Source organism: Zootoca vivipara, chromosome 14 (assembly GCF_965207765.1).
Source record: "Zootoca vivipara chromosome 14, rZooViv2.hap1.1, whole genome shotgun sequence".
NCBI classification, from domain to species: Eukaryota; Metazoa; Chordata; class Lepidosauria; order Squamata; family Lacertidae; genus Zootoca; species Zootoca vivipara.
The window spans coordinates 18,382,106-18,403,130 of record NC_142597.1 but is presented as its reverse complement, the minus strand read 5'-3'; the positions used below and the strand labels follow the sequence as shown (position 1 = coordinate 18,403,130).

The window sequence follows — 21,025 nt, the reverse complement described above, 5'->3', positions numbered from 1 at the left end:
TTCAAAAGTAGCTTCTATGCATGACCGGAAGTGCGTCGGCGCAACTTCCGGTGTCGGGCCGCCCATCTATGGGCACCAAAATGGCTGCCGCCGACACCGGAAGTCGTGTCTACGCACTTCCGGCCATGTGTAGATGCGACTTTAGAAGCCGGTGGCGGCCATTTTCTGTGCTCATAGAAGGGCAAATCAGAAAAAAATGGCCGCCGGCAGGAGAAAATAACGGAGAAAAACGGGAGACGAAGTGATACGGGGGACCACTGGGAAAAGGTAAGTAAAAACGGGTGTTTCCCGCGGAAAACGGGGTACTTGGCAGCTATGTCCGAGGAGCACCTCAAACCAGTAGTTGGGAATTGTGACTGGAGCATCCGAGAAGGCTATTAATCCACTGTCAGGCTCTTCTCTTGATAACTGATTAGTTGTCTCAGATCAGTGCTTCAGAGGTGGCGTTTGTTCCTGATTTCTTTCAATGACACATTTGACTTGCGCATTAAAAATTACGGCCCCTTCTTTTTTCTTTTTAACATGCCACAAGTCAAAGCAACATTTATCACTAATTGCACAATTACTTCACATGGCACCAGAGATGGAAGCCTTGACTTTTAGCAATATCAAGTTTGCAGAAAAGTCAAGGCAGTAATTATGCGAGGCAAAATCATTTAGTAAATTAAAGTAATTCCTCACCAGACGCGGTTAAGATTCCATGGATTCCATTACTAGCATAATAAAATAATTGCACAATTAGGGGCAAATTACTTATTCTTTTAGAAGTGCTCAACTTACTGCAAACAATGTATTTTAAATCAAAGATCATATGCTTCCAGTTAATGAGACCTAGCGGTGTCTTTCCATATGGTAGACCGGGAGATAATCAGAAAAGTGCTCCAAGAGGTCAACTAGTGATTGCACAATCTTTCTGATAAAGATGCAAGCTTTCCAAAGGTGGATTTGTTCCTTTAGGTCAGTGATGGGCAACCTTTTGAGCTTGATGTGTCAAAATTCGCCATAACTCGGGTGGTGTGTCACTTCGAGAGAAAAAAACCCATAATTTCGTGATATTTATAGTTTAAATAACAAAAAAAGTATACTGTGATTTTTAAGTTTCTTAAAAAATATTTTCAAAAAATATTTTAAAAGGGGAAAAAATAAGGCAAAACCCAGAGGCCTTTCCCAGTGGGACTCTGGGCTCAGGCCTTCCTCCAATGGGTCTGCCGCTGGGGAGGTGGGCTAGGGTTGGGCCTGTGCCTCCTCGTGGCCCTCTTCAGCCCACCTCTCCCCTCACTCGGCTATACTTGCGCGGCAGCAGGGCAAAAGGGAAGGGGTTTCAGCTTACTTGGGTGTCTCTTCTCTCTTCCCGGGATGGCGACAAGGTGGCGGCAGTAGCAGCAGCGAGGTCAGGGTTCTTCTCCCTCCTCCAAGGGCCCCCTCCTCTCTCTTGAGGCAGGGGTGACGGGGACGGCAACGGAGTGAGCGAACCCCTGTTCTCCATTGCCTTGTTTTTCCTTCTTTTCTCCCTCCTTTCCGCGGGGGTGATGGCAGCAGCAGCGGCCACGGGGCCGGAGCTTCCTTTCTCCTCCTCTGGCCTCCGGAGTGCCTCGAGGCCGTCCTTCAGGTTTGCGGGGTGGGGGTGGGGTCCGGCAGCTTCCCAGTTGCTGCACTGGTGGCCCCCAGTGTCCAGGCGGCGGCGGCGGTTTATCCGGCAGCTCCTGCAGCACTGGTCACTTTCAGGAGCTCCGCGGCTCCGTGCCGACTGCCATCTTGCCTCGCCGGAAGTCCACAAGGCCCCCAGAGATGCGTCGCCTGCAGCATTCCGCCGCTGGCTGGAAGTGAGGTCTCGGCATGTGGTCGCGTGTCACTGAAAGTGCTGACACATGTGTCGGAGGTTCGCCATCACTGCTTTAGGTCAATGCTGGCTAATCCATGGTTCTCCAGATTTTGTTGGACTCCAGCTCTCATCAGCCCCAGCCAGAATGGCCTATGGTCAGGGATGAAGGAAGCTGGGAGTCTATCTGCACCTGGAAATTAACAGCCCTGTCTGGCAACCTTTAACCTCTCCCTAAAGCTAATAGTTAACCGAAACCCCATTGCTCAGTAATAATGACATCAGAAAAGCACTTTGATACTCTGCTCTTATGAGGAACTGCTGATGGAGTTGGGTATTGTAAGGGTGACTCCCTACAGGGAGGCAGCCCCCATCATCCTAACGTCCACGTCACCAAGCACAGGGAGCAGCAGTTGGTCTGAAGCAGCCAGGGGGCAAGGGAGAGACTCGGAGGGGGAGAGCAGCCAGCGTGCGGAATGATGGGAAAGCTCAGGGGAGGAGAGATGTAGGCAAGGGCTCCATGATGCTGGAGAGCCATTACACCGCTTTGGCCAGGAGGAGGCTGAGAGGGTATCACTCCCTCCGGCGCAAGAGTTAAGGAGAGCACCGTGACGCAGGTCAAGGGGGAGGTGTTTTGGGGTGCCCCGACTACTTTGCTGGCATAGGAACAGACGTACGCCACTGCCAGATTCTGATTCGAACTGAGAGGTCATGTTTTAAGCCAGGCATCCCCAAACTGCGGCCCTCCAGATGTTTTGGCCTACAACTCCCATGATCCCTAGCTAAGAGGACCAGTGGTCAGGGATGATGGGAATTGTAGTCCAAAACATCTGGAGGGCTGAAGTTTGGGGATGCCTGTTTTAAGCTATCTCTGCACTGTAAATACTATGCACAATAAGTCTTTAAAGACAAACTGGACTCAAGCGGAGTTACTCTAGAGTAGCCACAATGACCCTCTGAAAGGTATATTTAGCCTGGAGAAAAGAAGACCAAGAGGTGATGCGGTAGCCATCTTCAACTATCAGAAGGGATGTCACATGGAAGATGGAGCAAGCTTGTCTTCTGCTGCTCCAGAGGGTAGGACCTGGACCAATGTACTCATATGAGAAGAAACAAGATTCTGAGTAAACACCAGGAAGAACTTTCTGATGGTAAGAGCTGTTGGACAGTGGGATGGACCACCTCAGAAAGCGGTGGCATCTCCTTCATCGGAGGTTTTTAAAGATAGGTTGGCTGGCCATCTGTCCAGAATTCTTTAGCTGTGATTCCTACCTTGAACTAGGTGACCCTTGGGACCTCTTCCAACTCTACAATTCTATGGTGCTATGAATGCATTCCCCCAAAATGTTATCATTTGGGGGGGATGCTGTGAACATGTGTGCAGATTGTCTCATATTGCAAAGCACAGCACAGCGTGTGCGCACACCCCAGCTAGCGCACATCTTCTTAATGACATGGTTCCAACCCTGCTTTCCAATAGTTGGGCTTCATATAGTTGGATGTGCAACCCCGTGAGCAAGTAATTCTGAACAGCGCTGGTTATTTCAGCAATGATTCTGGTGGATGTTTCATCAAAGGCTTTTGTGCAGCATCCTTTGAGCCAAAAAGGGCCCATACAATCACCATCATTGTTGCAAGGACATTTGTTTTCCCCTCCAAACAGCACAAAACAGATGGCACATGCAGGATGCAACCGCCAGGAGTAAAGGGAGTATCTGTGCACTTGGGAAGCAAGCCCTGATATGCTGGCAAGGTCCGGGGCTCCACAGTTCCAGAAAGGTGAGCCAGCCCAAGAACACACATACTGCGCAAGCCGTCCTTAGCCAGAATTGTTGGCAAAAGAGCCCTACAGTGGGTGGGACGAACAACACAAGTCCATAAATAGATCCTAAATCCTCTATCATGCTTTCTATTTCCCCCCACAAAAGCCAGGCTTGGCAGAGTGCTTCGTGCTAAGTAGCGGATTCTTAATGGGGCAGTTAACACTCCAAATCCAACTTTGAGCAGTGAAGCTATGGAAGCGAACAGTGGCTTTTAAGAGCAGAAGGTTGTTATGTGTTTGCATCTCTTATTAGATGGCCCTCCTGCTCGTTTTTTATTTTTATTTTGGTAAGCCATTGAATTCGCTGGCCTCTTTGAGCTCCAAATTATGAAAATATCTGCGGCTTAAAAGCAGCAGGACAATTGTGTGGAAGAAAGGCTGCCATGCTAATCATAGCTCCCAGTTGTAGGGCAAGCAAGCACACCTTGAGGGGTTGTGTGTGTGTGTGTGTGTGTGTGAGAGAGAGAGAGAGAGAGAGAGAGAGAGAGAGAGAGAGAGAGAGAGAGAGAGAGAGAAAGAGAGAGAGAGAGGAGTGGAAAACACAAGAGCAGCAGCTTCCGCGGTAAAGCACATAAACCCTGGAAGCACTGTGCAAGACACAAAGGAGGATACAAAAGAGAGAGCTGCAAACTCAAAAAGTATTCGTTGCTAGACTGCGGTGGATGGAGCCAGGCCAGTTTCAAACTGTTGCTTGCTTGATCAGAATAAAAGAAGTGCACAGCACTGGCCAAGATAGATGGACAGAAGTCCCTCAGCATGGATTTGTGTCTTCACAGGCTACAGCAGCCTTTGTCAACCTGGTTCTGGGCCACAATTCCCACCAGTCCAGGCCAACATGGCTGTTTGATGCAGGGGCTGATGGGAGCTGGAGTCCAAAGCATTTAGAGCAGGGGACCCCAAACTAAGGCCCGGGGGCCGGATGCGACCCAATCACCTTCTAAATCCGGCCCGCAGATGGTCCGAGAATCAGCATGTTTTTACATGAGTAGAATGTGTCCTTTTATTTAAAATGCATCTCTGGGTTATTTGTGGGGCATAGGAATTCGTTCATATTTTTTTTCAAAATATAGTCCGGCCTCCCACAAGGTCTGAGGGACAGTGGACCGGCCCCCTGCTGAAAAAGTTTGCTGACCCCTGATTTAGAGGAAGTTGTGGAAGGCTAAAATGCAGTTTGTTCATCAGCCATAATGAGAAGAAATGTGTATTTTTAAAACAATACTTTTAAGTGGCAGGAACGGTGTTGCATGCAACTGCTCCCAGCCAACTTTGCTCTTGTGACAGATACTCCTCATTGTGCCAACACTGCAGTTACACCCATGGCTCAGTTGGTAGAGCACGAGACTCTTAATCTCAGGGTCGTGGGTTCGAGCCCCACACTGGGCAAAAAAAATCCTGCATTGTAGGGGATTGGACTAGATGACCCTCGTGGTCACTTCCAACTCTACAATTCTATTTTCTATTATCTGTGATCCATTTTCCATTCTGATTTGACCTGCACTGCATCCAACGCAGGTCTGGCACATGTTTTGCCTTAAAACAGATGTGAGTTATGAACAGGTGTGCACTCTTTTGTGCGCGCGCACAGACACACATGCATGCACACACACACAGAGACTGGCCCTTTACAAAATAGCACGGGATGCCTCAGAAACCAGAGTTTCTCCAGAGGGCAACAACATGTCCTGTTGAAAAGCTAACTAGGAAGCCAAGTCTGACATCAGCAGGTGGCATCCTCAGGCAGTTGTCAGGGCCTTATGACTGTGGCAGAGCCCACCTCTGATGCCTGCCCATGACCTCCTGGAGCATGGTAGGGAAGCCGAACAGCAGCTTGCAGCCCAGCACTGATTGGAGTGCTGCTCCTGGGAGCTCACCAGGGATCCCACTGACTTTGGAGGCCACCCACCACTTTGCCCAAAGCCCTTCAAACCTGGATCCCGCCCTACAGAAGACTTCTTAGATGCTGTACTGATGCTGTAAAGTCCCTTGGGTAGCTCAGCTCAGCAAGGACATCACCTTTTATGGCTGCACTTTGTCCTTAGGTAAGGTCCTTAGGGGATGTGGGTGGTGCTGTGGTCTAAACCATAGAGCCTCTTGGGCTTGCCGATCAGAAGGTCGGTGGTTCAAATTGCCGCGACGGGGCGAGCTCCCGTTGCTTGGTCCCAGCTCCTGCCAACCTAGCAGTTCCAAAGCATGCCAGTGCAAGTAGATAAATAGGTACCGCTCCGGCGGGAAGGTAAATGGCATTTCCGTGCGCTCCGGCTTCCGTCACGGTGTCCCGTTGCACCAGAAGGTTTTTAGTCCTGCTGGCCACATGACCCAGAAAGCTGTCTGTGGACAAACACCAGCTCCCTCAGCCTTAAAGGTTAGATGAGCACTGCACCCCACAGTTGCCTTTGACTGGACTTAACCATCCAGCGGTCCTTTACCTTTACCTTACTTTGCCCTTGGATGGGGCAAACACTGAAAGAGTTTTAAAACCAAACCTCTTTGGCCAAAGCTGTTTTTCACAGGGACTCTTCAGAAAAATACACACCCATGCTCTCGTTGCCATTTGGTCCAGTGGCTTTCTAACGCTCTGTGTTTGAAGAACCTTTCCATATCACACTTGTAGAATAACCAGGAGAATGACCATAGGTGCAGTTTACATGGAATACAGGACAGACCCACACAAGCTGACTGCACATTATGGGAGACATCCAAGTCAACCCAACTGTGGCCATACATTGCAGGCGAAGGTCACCAGCAGGACAACTCTTTAGTTAACCGTCCACATGTTACCAAGGATTGCCAGGGTTCCCAACAAGCAGAGAACCACTGATTTAATCTTCTTGGGCAGTAACTTTTCTAAATTCATGAGTCTGAGACATTATAGGGAGTAATTTTTATTTTGTTGTTCCTGATTTTGCAATCTGTAGGGATGCTTCAATGGAATTATACAACCCTGGTGGAGGTCATCCAAAGAAGATATATTGCAGACAGATTAGATTACAGAGAGGTTTTTTTCAGTTCAGGTCTGGCAGCCACATAAGCTTCAGGTATTTCTAAGAATCTGGGCTCAGAGTAGAAGCACCGTGTAGCTTTGCCAAAGAACACAGGCCCCCTTTGAATAGCATCATCATAATACACTTGGCTCTTGTGGTTTTAGGGAGTTGACACTTCTCCATGTGGCTGCTGTGCCAAGGTCTGAAAAACTTCCAGACAAGAGGCAATTCTGATCCAGCTAATTTTCTCAACCTGCTTTACTGTTGCATATTTGGTGCATTATACGAGGATTTGGGAGTTGTCTGTTTTATCCCAGAAATAGCTCTGCGCCATTGCCGCTGTCCGTCCCCTGGTATTTGAATCCACCTTTTATGCTGCAGGATTACATGATGCAACACACCTCACGTCTAAATTGTGGAATGCCAAGCTATCATCCTAGAATGCCAATTAAGGCATGAGATCATACAAAAGGGGGAAGCGCAGAGGCGCATGATCGCTCCGTGGGCACTTCTGCATCAACTGGGCTGAGAGACATGAAAGGCTTGCATTTGGAATCTCATGGGCCAAGAATGGAGCTCAGCCTAGCAAGCTACCTGGAGCTGCATGTGGCAAGAAGCACGAGAGCAAAGGGGTGGGCAACTTCAGCCGATGTGATTAGCAGCCCGGATGAAGCCTCATTATTGTATAGGTGTGGTGCAAGTATGAATGAGCCAGGCCTCCTTTTGCCCTGCCCTGATTTAACAGAGCAGGACTTGTGCTTACAGGCTCCAGCTGTGTGCTTCTTGCTGCCTAATGCTAAGATTGCAAGTGCATCCCTCCACCGCTGTTTCCTTGTCCCAGCCTTGAAGTGAAGTTTCTTGCTCATGGGCCCCAGCAGTCCAGTGCATTCTGGTGCCCTGTGAAGTCTGGCAATCCACAGTCTCTTCCCCCATCTGTTTTTGCCAACATTTGTTGTTGTTGTTGTTGATTCCATTTCTAAATGGCTAACTCAGAAGCAAGGCAGCCCTTTCCCGACATTTCTCTCTGTAGGCACAAAAGACGGCTTTCGTCTCCCTTTTCCTCAAGCTTCCCCGGAGCTTGATTTCCAGAGAGGCAGGCTCTGAAGAAATAGGTTTGAAGGGGGGGGGGGAGAATCACATCCGACTAAATGGAAGAGTTTGCAAGTGTGAAAAAGCTTCCTGGGCAGGGAAGCACTTGCTGAACCAAGCAAGCAATTCTGAATTAGGATTCCGCTTTGCTCCGTTGCAGGCTCAAAATGGTAATTCTACCGAAAGTTTTATTTTTATTCCAAAACATCCCGATTATAATTGGGAATAAATATCTAAAAGAGTGGCAAAAAGACCTGACGAATTTCATCTGGCAGGGGAGAAAGGCGAGGATAAAATCGGAGATACTAACAAACTCAAGAGAAACTGGAGGATTTGCTCTACCGGATTTGACAAAATATTACGAGGCAGCCTGCTGGACCTGGATAAAAGATTGGTTGACGTTAGAAAAATCTGATATCTTGGAGCTAGAGGGCGTAAACAAAATCTTTGGGTGGCACGGGTATTTGTTATATGATAAAGGAAAGAAAAACAAAGAATTCCAAAATCACATTATAAGAAGGGCCCTATGGGAGGTGTGGAATAGAACAAAAGAAAAAATTATAGACAGAACCCCCTGGTGGGCCTCACCAGTGGAAGCCAATGCCACACTAAGATGCTATAAGAAAGAAGTCTGGCCCACTTATAGAGAAATTACTGAGAAAGTAAATGGAGATATTAAGCTTAAAGGATATGAAGAACTCAAAACAAAAGGAATAACATGGCTTGAATACTTCCAGCTGAAAGCAACGTTCGAAAAAGATTACAGAACTAGGGGATTTGGAGAAACAAAAACGAGATTTGAGAAAGAAATCCTTATAAGCAAAGAAAAAACCCTCTCGAAAATGTATAGATTGTTAAATGATCAGGAAAGGGAGCAGGGAGTAAAAAATAAATATATTGTAAAATGGGAGCAAGATCTAGGATATCCTATAGAATATGAACGGTGGAAAGAATTTTGGGAAAAGCAAATCAACTTCACAGCTTGCTATATATTGAAAGAGAATTTCATGAAAATACACTATAGGTGGTACATGACCCCGGCCAAAATAGGAAAAATAAATAAAAACAACAACAACAAATGTTGGAAATGTCAGCAGGCCGTTGGAACGATGTTCCATATGTGGTGGTCATGCCCTAAAATTAAATTATTTTGGGAGATGATCCACCGGGAAACCCAAAAATTAATTAAAACCTCATATGGGAAAAAAGCGGAAGCATATCTATTAGGTATTCTAAACAGAGATATTCCCCGAGACAAGGTAGATATATATCTATACGCAACAACAGCGGCAAGGACGCTTATTGCAAAAACCTGGAAGGAACCAAGAACACCAACAAGAAGTGAATGGGTCGACAAACTCTGTGAATATTTAGAACTAGCAAAGCTAACAGATTTGATACGGAATAAATCTAAAGACAAGATCAGAAAACAGTGGGAGTGCCTCAACGATTATTTAAGGAATATGGGAGTGGGGAACAGAACATGGCTGTGTTTAGACTAACTATACAGGACTGCTTATAAGAAGTTTAGAGTGTTTAGTCTTTTTTTTTTCTCCTTATAGTACTTGGGATAAGATGTTAATGATTTGGGGTACGGGATCGGGATCAAGTACGAAGGTTAATGAGACTGTGTGTGGTAATTAGAGGACAGTATAAGAAATATTGAAGCGTAAACTCCTGTGTATAGCGCGGTGGAAGTGCTAGAAGATGAAAGGTATTTAGTTGAGAGATGACTGTTGAATCAGTCTGAATTGCCTTTCCTTTCTCCTTTTTCTTTTTATTCTTTGTTCTTTTTTCCTACTTTTCTCACGACTTTTTCTTTCCTTTTTCTCTTTTCTCTCCTCTTACTTTTCCTTTTGCCTTTTTTCTTTTTCCTCTTCTCCCTCTTTCTTTTTCGTTCTTTAGCTTTTTCTTGTATTTCCCTTTCCTGAGATACCTCTTCAAATCTTCTCTATTAATACTAAAAAGATATCTCAGGTGAAGCCTTAGTTGCTGTCTAGCTTGTCTATTGCTCTTTTCTCCTCCTATCGAACTTTCCTTAAAATTGTTCTATTGGACTTTCGTACTTTGATGAGAAATTTGATTATAATATTAGTAATAAAGTTTTACAGGTAGGAATGTAATGTGTGTAGGTAAGGCATGCCAATGTAGGTAATCGACTTTTTGTGCATTTCTTGTATTTTTTGTTTATGCCTTGCATGTCTTGTATGACGAATGGTATGAATGTATGTATATGTATCATTCTCTGTTTTTAGCTATGTGTAATAAATAAAATTAATAAAAAAAAAAGAGAGAGAGAAAAGAGGCATTGGCAGTGGCAAGCGGGGAAAGCACACAATGCTGGATCAGACCAAAGGGGATCTACCTAGTTTCCCAGAGGAGTCATAGTAGGGGCTCCAAACAGAGCGTGAGCACAGCAGCATTCTCCCAAGCAACCGGCATGCTAGTGGAATCCCAGTCCCTGAACATGGAGAATTGACATCAACGTCATGACCAGCAGCCACTGACAAACCTCTTTCCCTCTCTGCGCTTGTTGCATCCCTTTTTGAAGCCATGTAAAAGTGTGCATGCACCCCCAGGTCCCCATGCCAGTAGTGATTCCTTGATGGGCAAGTGAGGTGGAGGAAGGAGACACGTGCAACGATTCCCTGCCCAATTCCTAGATTTGAATATTTTGTCTGCTGCTAAAAGGCTGCTTTTAAGTCTCTCCCAACATCAGCTCTGGAAGATTGAAATATCAATTACAGATCAATTTTCTCCTTAAGTAAACACTAATGCAGGATAAACAGTATTAGGAGATGCAATCGTAACATTGCTGACTTCAGGACAGACTGCCTGCTGCTCACAGCAAGTTTAAGCCTGGAGATTAATTAACCTGAGAAGATATCACTTAAGGAAGATTTAAGGCTATCAGGTTGGGAATATGAGGCAACGAGGCGCCGTGCATGTTAAGAAGGAGGCAGGCGAGTTCTAGAAAGGAGCAGCGAGCTTTGATTCCCTTCCCCCCTACGGTTAAGGTTCTTGTTTTCCCCAGCACCGATTCGACGCGGCTTTAAGGATTAGGTTCAGAAACTGGGCGAATTCTCCTTTTATAGCTAAGCCACTGTAAAACCACAGGCCACCAAAGTAATTCTGGTCCATGATTAGAATCGTTGTGGGAACCTCAAAAGCTTCCACACCATGACACCATTTTATGCAGACCACGTCTTGACTGAAATTAGTTGTGGGGTCTTCCATTTGCCAGGACTTCAGACATTTCATCTCCCCACACCTGTTTCCAGCCTTCAGCTTGGCCAAGGAACCTTTAGATGACATGGATTTAGGCTACTAAAACAGATGCATATATTCTAAATGGGGATTGACTCCAATTTTAATAGTACTACTACCGGTATTATTTATACCATGCCCATCTGGCAGCTTCCAGCAGAATATAAAAACATAATAAAACGTCAAACGTTAAGAACTTCCTGATTCAGGGCTGCCTTCAGATGTCTTCTAAAAGCTGTGTAGTTCTTAATCTCCTGGACATGTGATGGGAGTTCGCTACCCACAGGGAGGGCCCAAAGCTTGATCAACAAATGTTTTTCCTGCAGGGGCTCAACTCTGGTCAAGAATTAATCACAACTGTGATGCTAATTGGGCACCATGTTTTGCTCTATATGCAACGTATTAATTCTTGTTGCAAACTGGTTTGGGTTGGCAAATTATCTGGAAAGTTGTATATAAATGTAGTAAATCAAAAAAAATTGAGAAACCCAACATGAATTTGGAGTCCATGTGGGAATAATGATGGCTAGATATCTTCCAGGGAGCTGCCCAAGAGCAGGAAAGGCTGCGCTATGCAACAGACTCACATGTCCCACTGTTTTTCTCCTTCTTGGTCAATAACAAAATATGTTGTTCCGCTCATTGACAAACAGATTGTGGAGCCAACAGGTAGTGAAAAGGATGAGCAACCCACCACCCACCTCCAGTTGCTTTCAGAGGAGATGGAAATATAACACAGCTCTTCTCAGGGAAATAATAAGGGCTCCTCAGACTGACTGACATTCTTGACCTCTGGCTTACTTTCATCGTTCAGCTGCTGTTGTATGGAAACTGGGGGCGTTCTTTTGAAACATCCTAAATTCTGCTTAGCCGAAACGCACGGAAATGAGAGGCTCAGCTTCAGGTTCTTTGGAGTAGTAACCAGGGAGCCTATATGCACTTAGCACATAGCCTGGAGAAGAGAAGACTGAGAGGTGATATGATAAAAAGGTAAAGGTAAAGGACCCCTGACAGTTAAGTCCAGTCACAGACGTCTCTGGGGTTGCGGCTCTCATCTCGCTTTACAGGCCGAGGGAGCCGGCGTTTGTCCACAGACGGTTTCTCTGGGTCATGTGGCCGCATGACTAAGCTGCTTCTGGCGCAACAGAACACCAAAACCAGAGCAGCGCACAGAAACGCCATTTACCTTGGCTCCCAGTATGTTTCCGAGCACAGTTCAAAGTGTTGGTGCTGACCTTTAAAGCCCTAAATGGCCTTGGTCCAGTATACCTGAAGGAGTGTCTCCACCCCCATCGTTCTGCCCGGACACTGAGGTCCAGTACCGAGGGCCTTCTGGCGGTTCCCTCATTGTGAGAAGCCAAGTTGCAGGGAACCAGGCAGAGGGCCTTCTTGGTAGTGGCGCCCACCCTGTGGAACGCCCTCCCATCAGATGTCAAAGAGAAAAACAGCTACCAGATTTTTAGAAGACATCTGAAAGCAGCCCTGTTTAGGGAGGCTTTTAATGGTTAATAGATTATTTTATTTCATTTTTCTGTTGGAAGCCGCCCAGAGTGGCAGGGGAAACCCAGCCAGATGGGCGGGGTATAAATAATAAATTATTATTATTATTATTATTATTTATTATTATTATTATTATTATTACCTTCCCGCCGGAGCAGTACCTATTTATCTACTTGCACTTTGACGTGCTTTCGAACTGCTCGGTTGGCAGGAACTGGGACAGAGCAACGGGAGCTCACCCCGTCGCGGGGATTCGAACTGCCAACCTTCCGATCGCCAAGCCCAAGAGGCTCAGTGGTTTAGACCACAGTGCCACCCGTGTCCCTATGGTGATATGATAGCCACCTTCAAATATCTAAAGGGATGTCACATGGAAGATGGAGCAAGCCTGTCTTCTGCTGCTCCAGAGGGTAGGACCCGAACCAATGGATTGAAATTCCAAGAAAGGAGATTCCAACTTAACATTAGGAAGAACTCTCTGACAGCAATGGAACGGGCTACCACAGAAGGTGGTGGCCTCCCCTTCATTGGAAGTTTTTAAACAGAGGGTTGGATGGCCATCTGCCAGGGATTCTTCAGCTGCGATTCCTGCATTGCAGAGGGTTCTGCATTGCCTTGGGGGGGGGGGCTTTCCAACTCTATAATTCTGATTCTAGGGTTAACAGTTTGGACACAAACCAGAGACCAAGGGCTACCTCAGTTTGCGCAAGCATTCCCTGTCTTCTTTCTTTCACTGGCAATTTCTAGATCAAAAGCAGTGTACAGCAAAATCCAGACAACACCACAGAATCATACCACAACTTTCATCCAAACAAATAAAAATCTAAAGGCTAAATCACACAATAAATGGAGTAAATGAGCTACCAAGAGCAATTCACAAATGCCTGGGTGAACAAAAGTGTTTTTAAAAACTTGGCTGTGCTTAGATTAACTCTGTAGGAAACAAAAGAAAAGGGTTAAAGTTATGGTCGAAAATAATTAAAATGTGATGATAAAAAGACAGAATATTATTGTTTAGATATAAGTGCTGTGCAGGGAACCGGTGGAAGTTTTTAATCTACGTGTTATTTTGCAATGCATTCTTAATCTACTTTATAATTTTTTTTCTTATTTTTTCATTTTTCTTCTTAACAATTTTTCTCCCCCCCCTTTTTATGTTATTCTTTTTTCTTAGTATAACTAGTTGTAATTTGCTGTGTTGTATGAATTTGTAAATATCTTCTTTTTTCGCATTTTGTATTTTTATGTCAATCATAAAGAAAGGAATTTTTAATTTTTTTAAAAAAGTGTTTTTAATTGCCAGTGGAAATACATTGCTGTCTGATCGCCAAGAAAATTTAGCGTTCTTCCTCTGGGCTTCCACTGCAAATATAGGACGCTTTAGACCATTGGTTCATCTACCTTGGAATTGCCTGTTTTGACTGGCACTGGCTCTCCAGGGTTTCATGTAGGAGTTTTCCCCAGTCGCAATTGAAGATCCCAGTCATTGAACCTCAGACCCTCTGCATGCAAACCAGATACTCCACTGCTGAGCTACAGAAGTTTATCATCCTTAAGAGTGCCTCCCTCAAACCTTGGAGGCAATGGATACGGGCTGAAGTACTACAATAGACTACACCAGTGGTTCCCACTTAGCTAAACACTGTAAACCTCATTTTCCAAAAGCCCAAGACATGGACCTCTTACTTTTGAAAATGTTGATATCTCTGGGTTGGTTTTTGTTATGTGAATGGTGCCACGGACCCCCTAAGGTCTGCAAACCACCAATTGGGAACCACGTGTCTATTTCATTGAACTGGCCACTAGCAGGGTTGGAGGGACCCTGGAAGGCTGTTTCTACACCTCTCCCCATTGTCAAATGCAGCTATTACTGCTGCAGCAGTAGGGTTAGCCAGAACATAAGCAACATTTTTAAACGTGGGTTGGAAAGGTAAGATGGAGTAAAATCTGTTCTAGGGTATAATCAGATGCGGGCCAAAAGCAAGACAGGATATAACCCAACGCACGCACACACAACCACCACAACAGCAAGGCTCAGGATAATGGCTTGCTGCGGGAAAGGGGTAGTGGGAATGTGGGTTGAAAAGCAGGCTTGTCAAGCCACCCTGGGTAAAATAAGCACTGCTCAGCAGCCTGCTAGCAACCTCTTCCTGTCATCTTTCCCAGAAGTGGCTGGGAGGCTGGAATCAAGAAGGAGAGAGAGACCCCAAAAGCATCAGCTGTGCCTCAGTCAAGGTTGGCAGAGCAGAGGACCAATTCCTGAGAGCTAGGCAAGTCCATGGCCAGCTCCCCTCTTCTGCCTGAAGAACAAGAATTTTAAAATAAAATAAAAAGGTGTTGAGAAGAGCAACGGTGCTGTGTTTTTAGTGTTCCAGAAGAAAGCCCAAGCACAATATTTCTCCAAGGAAAACAGCCTCTTCTATTGAGCAAGGTTTCCCTTTTCTTGCTTGTGCAGGATGGTGAACGATGGCACCAATTAGAGCCCACACACCACCTTAGGGCCACCCGCCAATGTACCGGGAGATGCCATCAGCCAACAACAATAGTGGAAAAACTAATAACTCCATCGCCTGCCCTTCAGGAAACAGATTTCCTTTATTTTCTTTCCAAATAAGGGAAGGAAACCACTGGGGCTTCAGGGGAAAGCCTCCCCTAACAGCTACATTGGAGGGCATTTCTGCACAAATAATTTTGCGGGAGAGGAAACTCTAAAAAATACTACGAGGCCGAGCAAGAAAAAGCAAACACTATTCTGCCAGCCCAGAATACAGAGACATTTCCCTACCTGCCAGGGTGTGCTCAAGAAGATGACAGCCGCCAGGCAGGTGGAGGGATAAGCGCCTCCTTTCTGGCATCAGTGGCAGGAAGCTGCATAGTTAGCCCTTAAGCAATTGTTACAATCAGGAAAGGTGACAAAGAAGGTAAGCACTGCTTGGATATTTGGGGAGGCCAGAAATTAAGAACACAACCCACAGTCTCACCAAGAGAAAAACAATCAAAACACCATTCTAAAGTGACGGGCACAGACCAGGTATGTTTAATTTGTGAAAGGCCACTGTCTGTGGTGTTTGGGATGGGCTTGTGAGCCCACACAAAGGTTAGCCAACCTGGGGCCCTGCAGCTGTTGCTGGACTACAACTCCCATCTTATAATAATAATTTATTATTTATACCCTGCCCATCTGGCTGGGTTTCCCCAGCCACTCTGGGCAGCTTCCAACAAAATAGTCTGGTAGATGTATTTCTCCTTGACATCTGGTGGGAGGGCGTTCCACAGGGCGGGTGCCACTACCGAGAAGGCCCTCTGCCTGGTTCCATTGGTTATGCTGGTTGTGGCTGATGGGAGTTGTAGTCTACGTTTGGAGGGTGCCACACTGCATCACACAGTAAGGAGCTTATGAATGGGAGCCATGGCAGACCTCAGAGAAGCACTTGCGACTGGCACAGATAGCTTAAGAAAAGCTGAGATGCCAAGTTGTATGCTTTGGGATGGAGGACTGGTGAGCTCCCAAAACAGGGCTGAGGACATGGCAGCCTGCCTCCTACTTAGGAGCATCCCTTGTAGATGCTGCCGCAAAAGAGTGCAAAACGAGACAGAAAAGTAGTTTTGTAACATTAATTTGTTTTTATTAAGAAGACAGATACTTTATAGTACTTCTTTTTCTTTGTAAAAATGGTATACATGAACCAATACAAAATGTGAATGGGAAGATATGAATATGCGTTTTTAAACACTGCAACATTGTCCATGGACACCTTAAAACAGAATCGGCCTAAGGGGGCAGAAGTAACGAAATGTCACTGGCGGTGAGTAAAGAACAAGCTTATTTGGCATCAGTTATGCATCCCATATTTTTCTTGGCAACATTCCTATTTTGCTGTTGCTGATGTTATAAAAAATAAACTCCCCAACCACAAAGCCCAAGAAAAATCTCCAAGCTGCAAACCCCCGGGAAACAAGTTTGTTCTTTCTCCGCTCTTAACAAAATCCTTGTAATCTAACCCTGTACAAATCAATACTTAACAATACATTTCAAACAGTGCACTGTATACTTGCAGGGGGGCAGGGGGAAAGAAAAGTAAAAACCCTTTAAAACTTGATATACAACTAAAACCCATCAGTTCCTGTTGTGGTTGCTCGTTGTGTTCTCTTCCAACGTGTGGGGGCCAAAAACTTTTCGCGATCTACCTGAGACGGAAAACACCAATCAAAACACATGAACCTGAGACATGTCAACATTATTAAGTCAAAGTTACATTGGGAACACTTGCACGACTGTACACTTTTCAAAACAAAGATGAGCTGCTCAGGGAACGGTATGCCTGTTCTGTGATCAATGAGTAGAAAAAAGCCCCCTCCCTAAAACCCACCCCCACAATTTTTCAATCGCTGTCTTTGCCCTTCCATGTGGTTGACCTGTTGTCTCAAGCAGTACAGAAGGCAGAGAAACAAGAGGGGCATGTTACAAAACTTTGCAAGAGGTCAATTGCGTTTTCATGGTTCTAAAGGAGAGGGTTGGGATGGGGAAGGAAAATGCTGTACGAAAAAGAAGGGGGGGGAAGGAGTTTTATTTTGTGTGTAAAGGTAGCATCTGAATGGCTCTTCCAACAATTAAACAAACCTAAAACCCACAAATATAACTATTTTAAGCCTTTTTAAAATACATCTAGAGATGATATTCTCCCCTAATAAAACTTTGCATGTACGTAACATGACTATCGCTAAAATTAATTCTTCAAATTCCTTAATTCATTAATGAACTGAGGGGTTCCCTCATGAGCCAGCCTCTTCTGAATGCCAACCCTTTATCTGGTACCTCATTAAAATAAATAAATCCTGATTCACATCACACATCTCTTTCTCCTTTTGGAAAAAGGGTTTAGAAGCAGCATATATCCCCAAGAGGGTGGGTTGGGGTGGGGTACCATGTTTCCCGCTCCCCAGGAAAGGAAAGGAAGTGGCAGACACATAGACTTGGCTCTCTTCCTCCTGAGGCTTCAGATCTCCAACACTCACAAGGTAAACTTATTTTTAGTTATCTCTTCACCATGACTACCATCATGTAAGGATCAGTAATTTATTGGCAGATGGCTCTTAAGGCTGAGGAAGGAGGCCATGGGCTGCGTTTGGAAGGTACACAGCCAGGGAAAAGGAAATAAAGAATATATATATATGTATTCTTGATTTCCTCATACACACTCAGCGTTTAAGGGTTTGGATTAAGTAACTGGAAGGGGGAGGGAAAAAAACTTCCATGCTGATTTCTCCACCTCTGCTCTGACCTTTCTGGAACAGAGATGCAGGGCAGTCCAGCATGAAAACAAGGCGTCTTTTCTTCTCTCACCTCCTGCCTTTTGTGAAGTCAAATCTGAAGGAATGAAAAGTTCCACACAGTCTGTGGATGGATACCTCAGCATGACCAATACCTGTAATGTACAGTACCTGCAGGCTGCAATCATAGCGCCCTCACCCTCTGTGCCCTCTTTAGCAAGATACAAAAGAGAAGAAGAGAGGAGGAGGAAGAAGAAGGGACAAAACCAAGACAGATAACATAATAATGAAGAAAAAGAAAAAGAAGTCGGCCGATTCATATTCCTTTCACATCATAAAGTTTTTCCTTTTTTCCTGTTTCCTGTAAATTACAGCAACGCGAGGCCAATTGGGAGCCAGCGCTGGGATCATTTGCAACAGAAAATAATTAGAGCAGAACTTCGCATTTCTTCCCTCCCCGCTTTCCCTTCTGCGACAACTCAAATTTGCCTACTTGCACGAAAGGAGCAGCCCTCATCTGTCACAGCTGTTTAGGGCGAGAACCGGGGAAATGCACTCAATACCCTGTTCCTGTACAGACAATATGGGCATGTCCAGCAAAGAGGAGTCCAGTCTATAGACCTAGAATAAAGAACAGACTCTGCTCTCTCCCAGGGTCCACTTTGCTTGCGGGTAACTCAGCATGGTTCTGGGTCTCAATGAAAAGCAGAGAGCATATTCCGGACGTTTCAGCCTATTTTGGCCTGTCTTCGCTGCGTTGGAAACCTGGGCAGCTGCAAACCGCTCTCCTAAAATGTGTGTTCTTCCAAGCTCTCATGACAAGGGAGTAGGGTGGATGATGAATACACTGAATTTCAAACGATGGAATCTAAGGTGTGCCGGTTCTCCTTTGATGACACAGTTTCAAACAACAACAACAACAACCAAAAACAACCCAGGAGTTTAAAAAAAATGAAGGTAAAACACTGAAAAGAAAAGAAAGAAACCAAGTCTACTTTCAAGGGACCCCAGCAGGCAATTCCAAGAGAAGCTAGGAAGAAAAAAAGAACATGAAACCATCTGCTCTCCACCCCTCCCTTCCCAACGAAACAAGAAATAAAACAAGGCACAGAATTTTCTGCAAATGATGGAACTAAACTAAATCCAAGTTGGACTCGGCCCGAGAATTAAAAACCCAAAGGAACTGAGGTGTCAAACAGCAGAATGTACTTTACAAAGAACTCTATTACACGGGGAATCCTCGATGCTCCCCACACACTTTGCCAACCATTCAATAAAAAAAATAAAAAATAAAAATAAACAGCACTGGAAGGGAAAAGAAAGAAAAAGACAGAAAAGAGACAAAGTTGAAAAAAACCCAAAAAACCATAAGCTGGTAGCAACTTCCAACATCACAGTCTGTATCTTCTACACAGGGCCAGTAACTGTCCGCAGTTGGACACCTCATGGAAATCAAGACGGATCTAGATGAAGTACTCTTTCTTCTCTTCAGAGTTGTTCTGTCCCCCCTCTGCATTGATTATAGCTGTGTCTGCGTCGGCCGCATCGTCAGCTCCTTTGGCTTCGTGAGTGAAGTATGTACCTGCAAAGAGAGGAGCGGCAGCAGGGGCTGAGCCGGGGGCTCCATAGTGGTGGCACCAACTGTCTGCATTGCATATACTTGTTGGCAGCAGAGCACCAGGCAGAGGTCTCTTCCCCAAATGGCTGCCTGTTCCCTTAAAATGCTGAGCATTGAATCCAGAATCTCCGGCATGCAGAGCAGGTGTCCTGCCACTGTTTTAAGAGCCCTCCCTATCCATGCACCCTGCCTCTGAAGGTGGCAAACGGTGATAACTGCAATAAGCATCAAAGCAAAACAGAGGAGGGCAACCAAAATGGTCAAAAGCCTGGAAACAATGCCTTATGAGGAACGGCTTAGGGAGCTGGGCATGTTTAGCCTGGAGAAGAGAAGGTTAAGGGGTGATATGATAGCCATGTTCAAATATATAAAATGATGTCTTATAGAAGAGGGTGAAAGGTTGTTTTCTGCTGCTCCAGAGAAGCAGACATGGAGCAATGGATTCAAGCTACAAGAAAGAAGATTCCACCTAAACATTAGGAAGAACTTCCTGACAGTAAGAGCTGTTTGACAGTGGAATTTGCTGCCAAGGAGTGTGGTGGAGTCTCCTTCTTTGGAGGTCTTTAAGCAGAGGCTTGACAGCCATCTGTCAGGAATGCTTTGATGGTGTTTCCTGCTTGGCAGGGAGTTGGACTGGATGGCCCTTGTGGTCTCTTCCAACTCTATGATTCTAGGCTATGAAATGGGATACAGGCAAATTCCATCAATTGCAAAGGGTCCAATTGGTGCATGGTTGCCATGGGTGGAGGGTTGTCCTCTCCTCTCCATATCCAATAGCCCTCCAAATGCTCTCAAGTTTTCCATTTGCTAGAGAATTAACACTTGCATGTCCAGTTTGGTAACTCTATGTATTTCTTGCATTTAAAAAAGAATGACCATGGATCAGAATTGGAACCTGGATCCCACTCCTGATGCAGACATCCCCCGTCGAGCTAAAACAAGGGTACATCTTGCAAAAAAGAAAAGAAAATAGTCCACATGAAATGAACCCCCATGAACATTCATAGGAGCACCTAAGGAACAAAGGCAAAACATGTTCAAATCAGAGTGAGGGCACTTCCTCCTTCTTCTGAACTTTGTGAAGTCAACTGTCTGGGCTTCCTGACAATCCCATACAGAGAATGAGAGCACTGGTTCCTGGTTCCTCACTCTGATTTGAACTTGGCTGGACTTTCTCAGGAAGAGCCACCTTTTTAAAAAATGGCAGCCAAGTGACAGATTAGGGAAAGCAGGAGCTGCAAACAGGCACCAAGCGGCTCATTCCCTCGCAAGCAAAACTCTAAACAGGTGATGGTTGTGAGGTGCATATGGACTCCTCCTCTATGTTTTTGTAGGGTGGGGTGGGGGAGTTCAGTTAAGCCCTACTCTTGCCGATTTACCTTTGTGTCTTGCAAAGTATCGTCCCAGAATGATAAGGAGACAGAGCATCGCAAAGACCACCACGGCCACGACTCCACCGATCACGGCATGGTCCACAGCGGTGATGGCACTTTCCTCACCTGCTCGAGAATCTGCCACAATTTAGAAAACAGGAAGTATTAATATCCGTAACAATTGCCACTTGAATATCAGGACAACCCTCCTCCACTTCCATCTGGGGTTTTATGGGAGTGTGTGTGGCTTTTTGTTTTTTTTTAACAAAGGGGGGGGATAGGAGT

At 45.5% G+C, this 21,025-nt stretch overlaps 1 protein-coding gene across 3 annotated transcripts in view; it reads right to left on the bottom strand.

The window, feature by feature from the left end:
• Positions 1–16,079: 16,079 nt before the first annotated feature.
• The window catches only part of CADM1 (cell adhesion molecule 1), a 282,345-nt gene continuing 277,399 nt past the window's right edge, over positions 16,080–21,025 (bottom strand). For all 3 annotated transcript variants that reach the window (XM_060268441.2, XM_060268442.2, XM_060268443.2), the window contains 2 exons: positions 20,747–20,878; positions 16,080–19,331 (listed from right to left, as the gene is read on the bottom strand). In XM_060268441.2, coding sequence (XP_060124424.1) covers positions 19,213–19,331; positions 20,747–20,878 — 251 coding nt within the window. In that variant the 3' untranslated portion in view covers positions 16,080–19,212. The remainder of the gene's footprint in view (positions 19,332–20,746; positions 20,879–21,025) is intronic.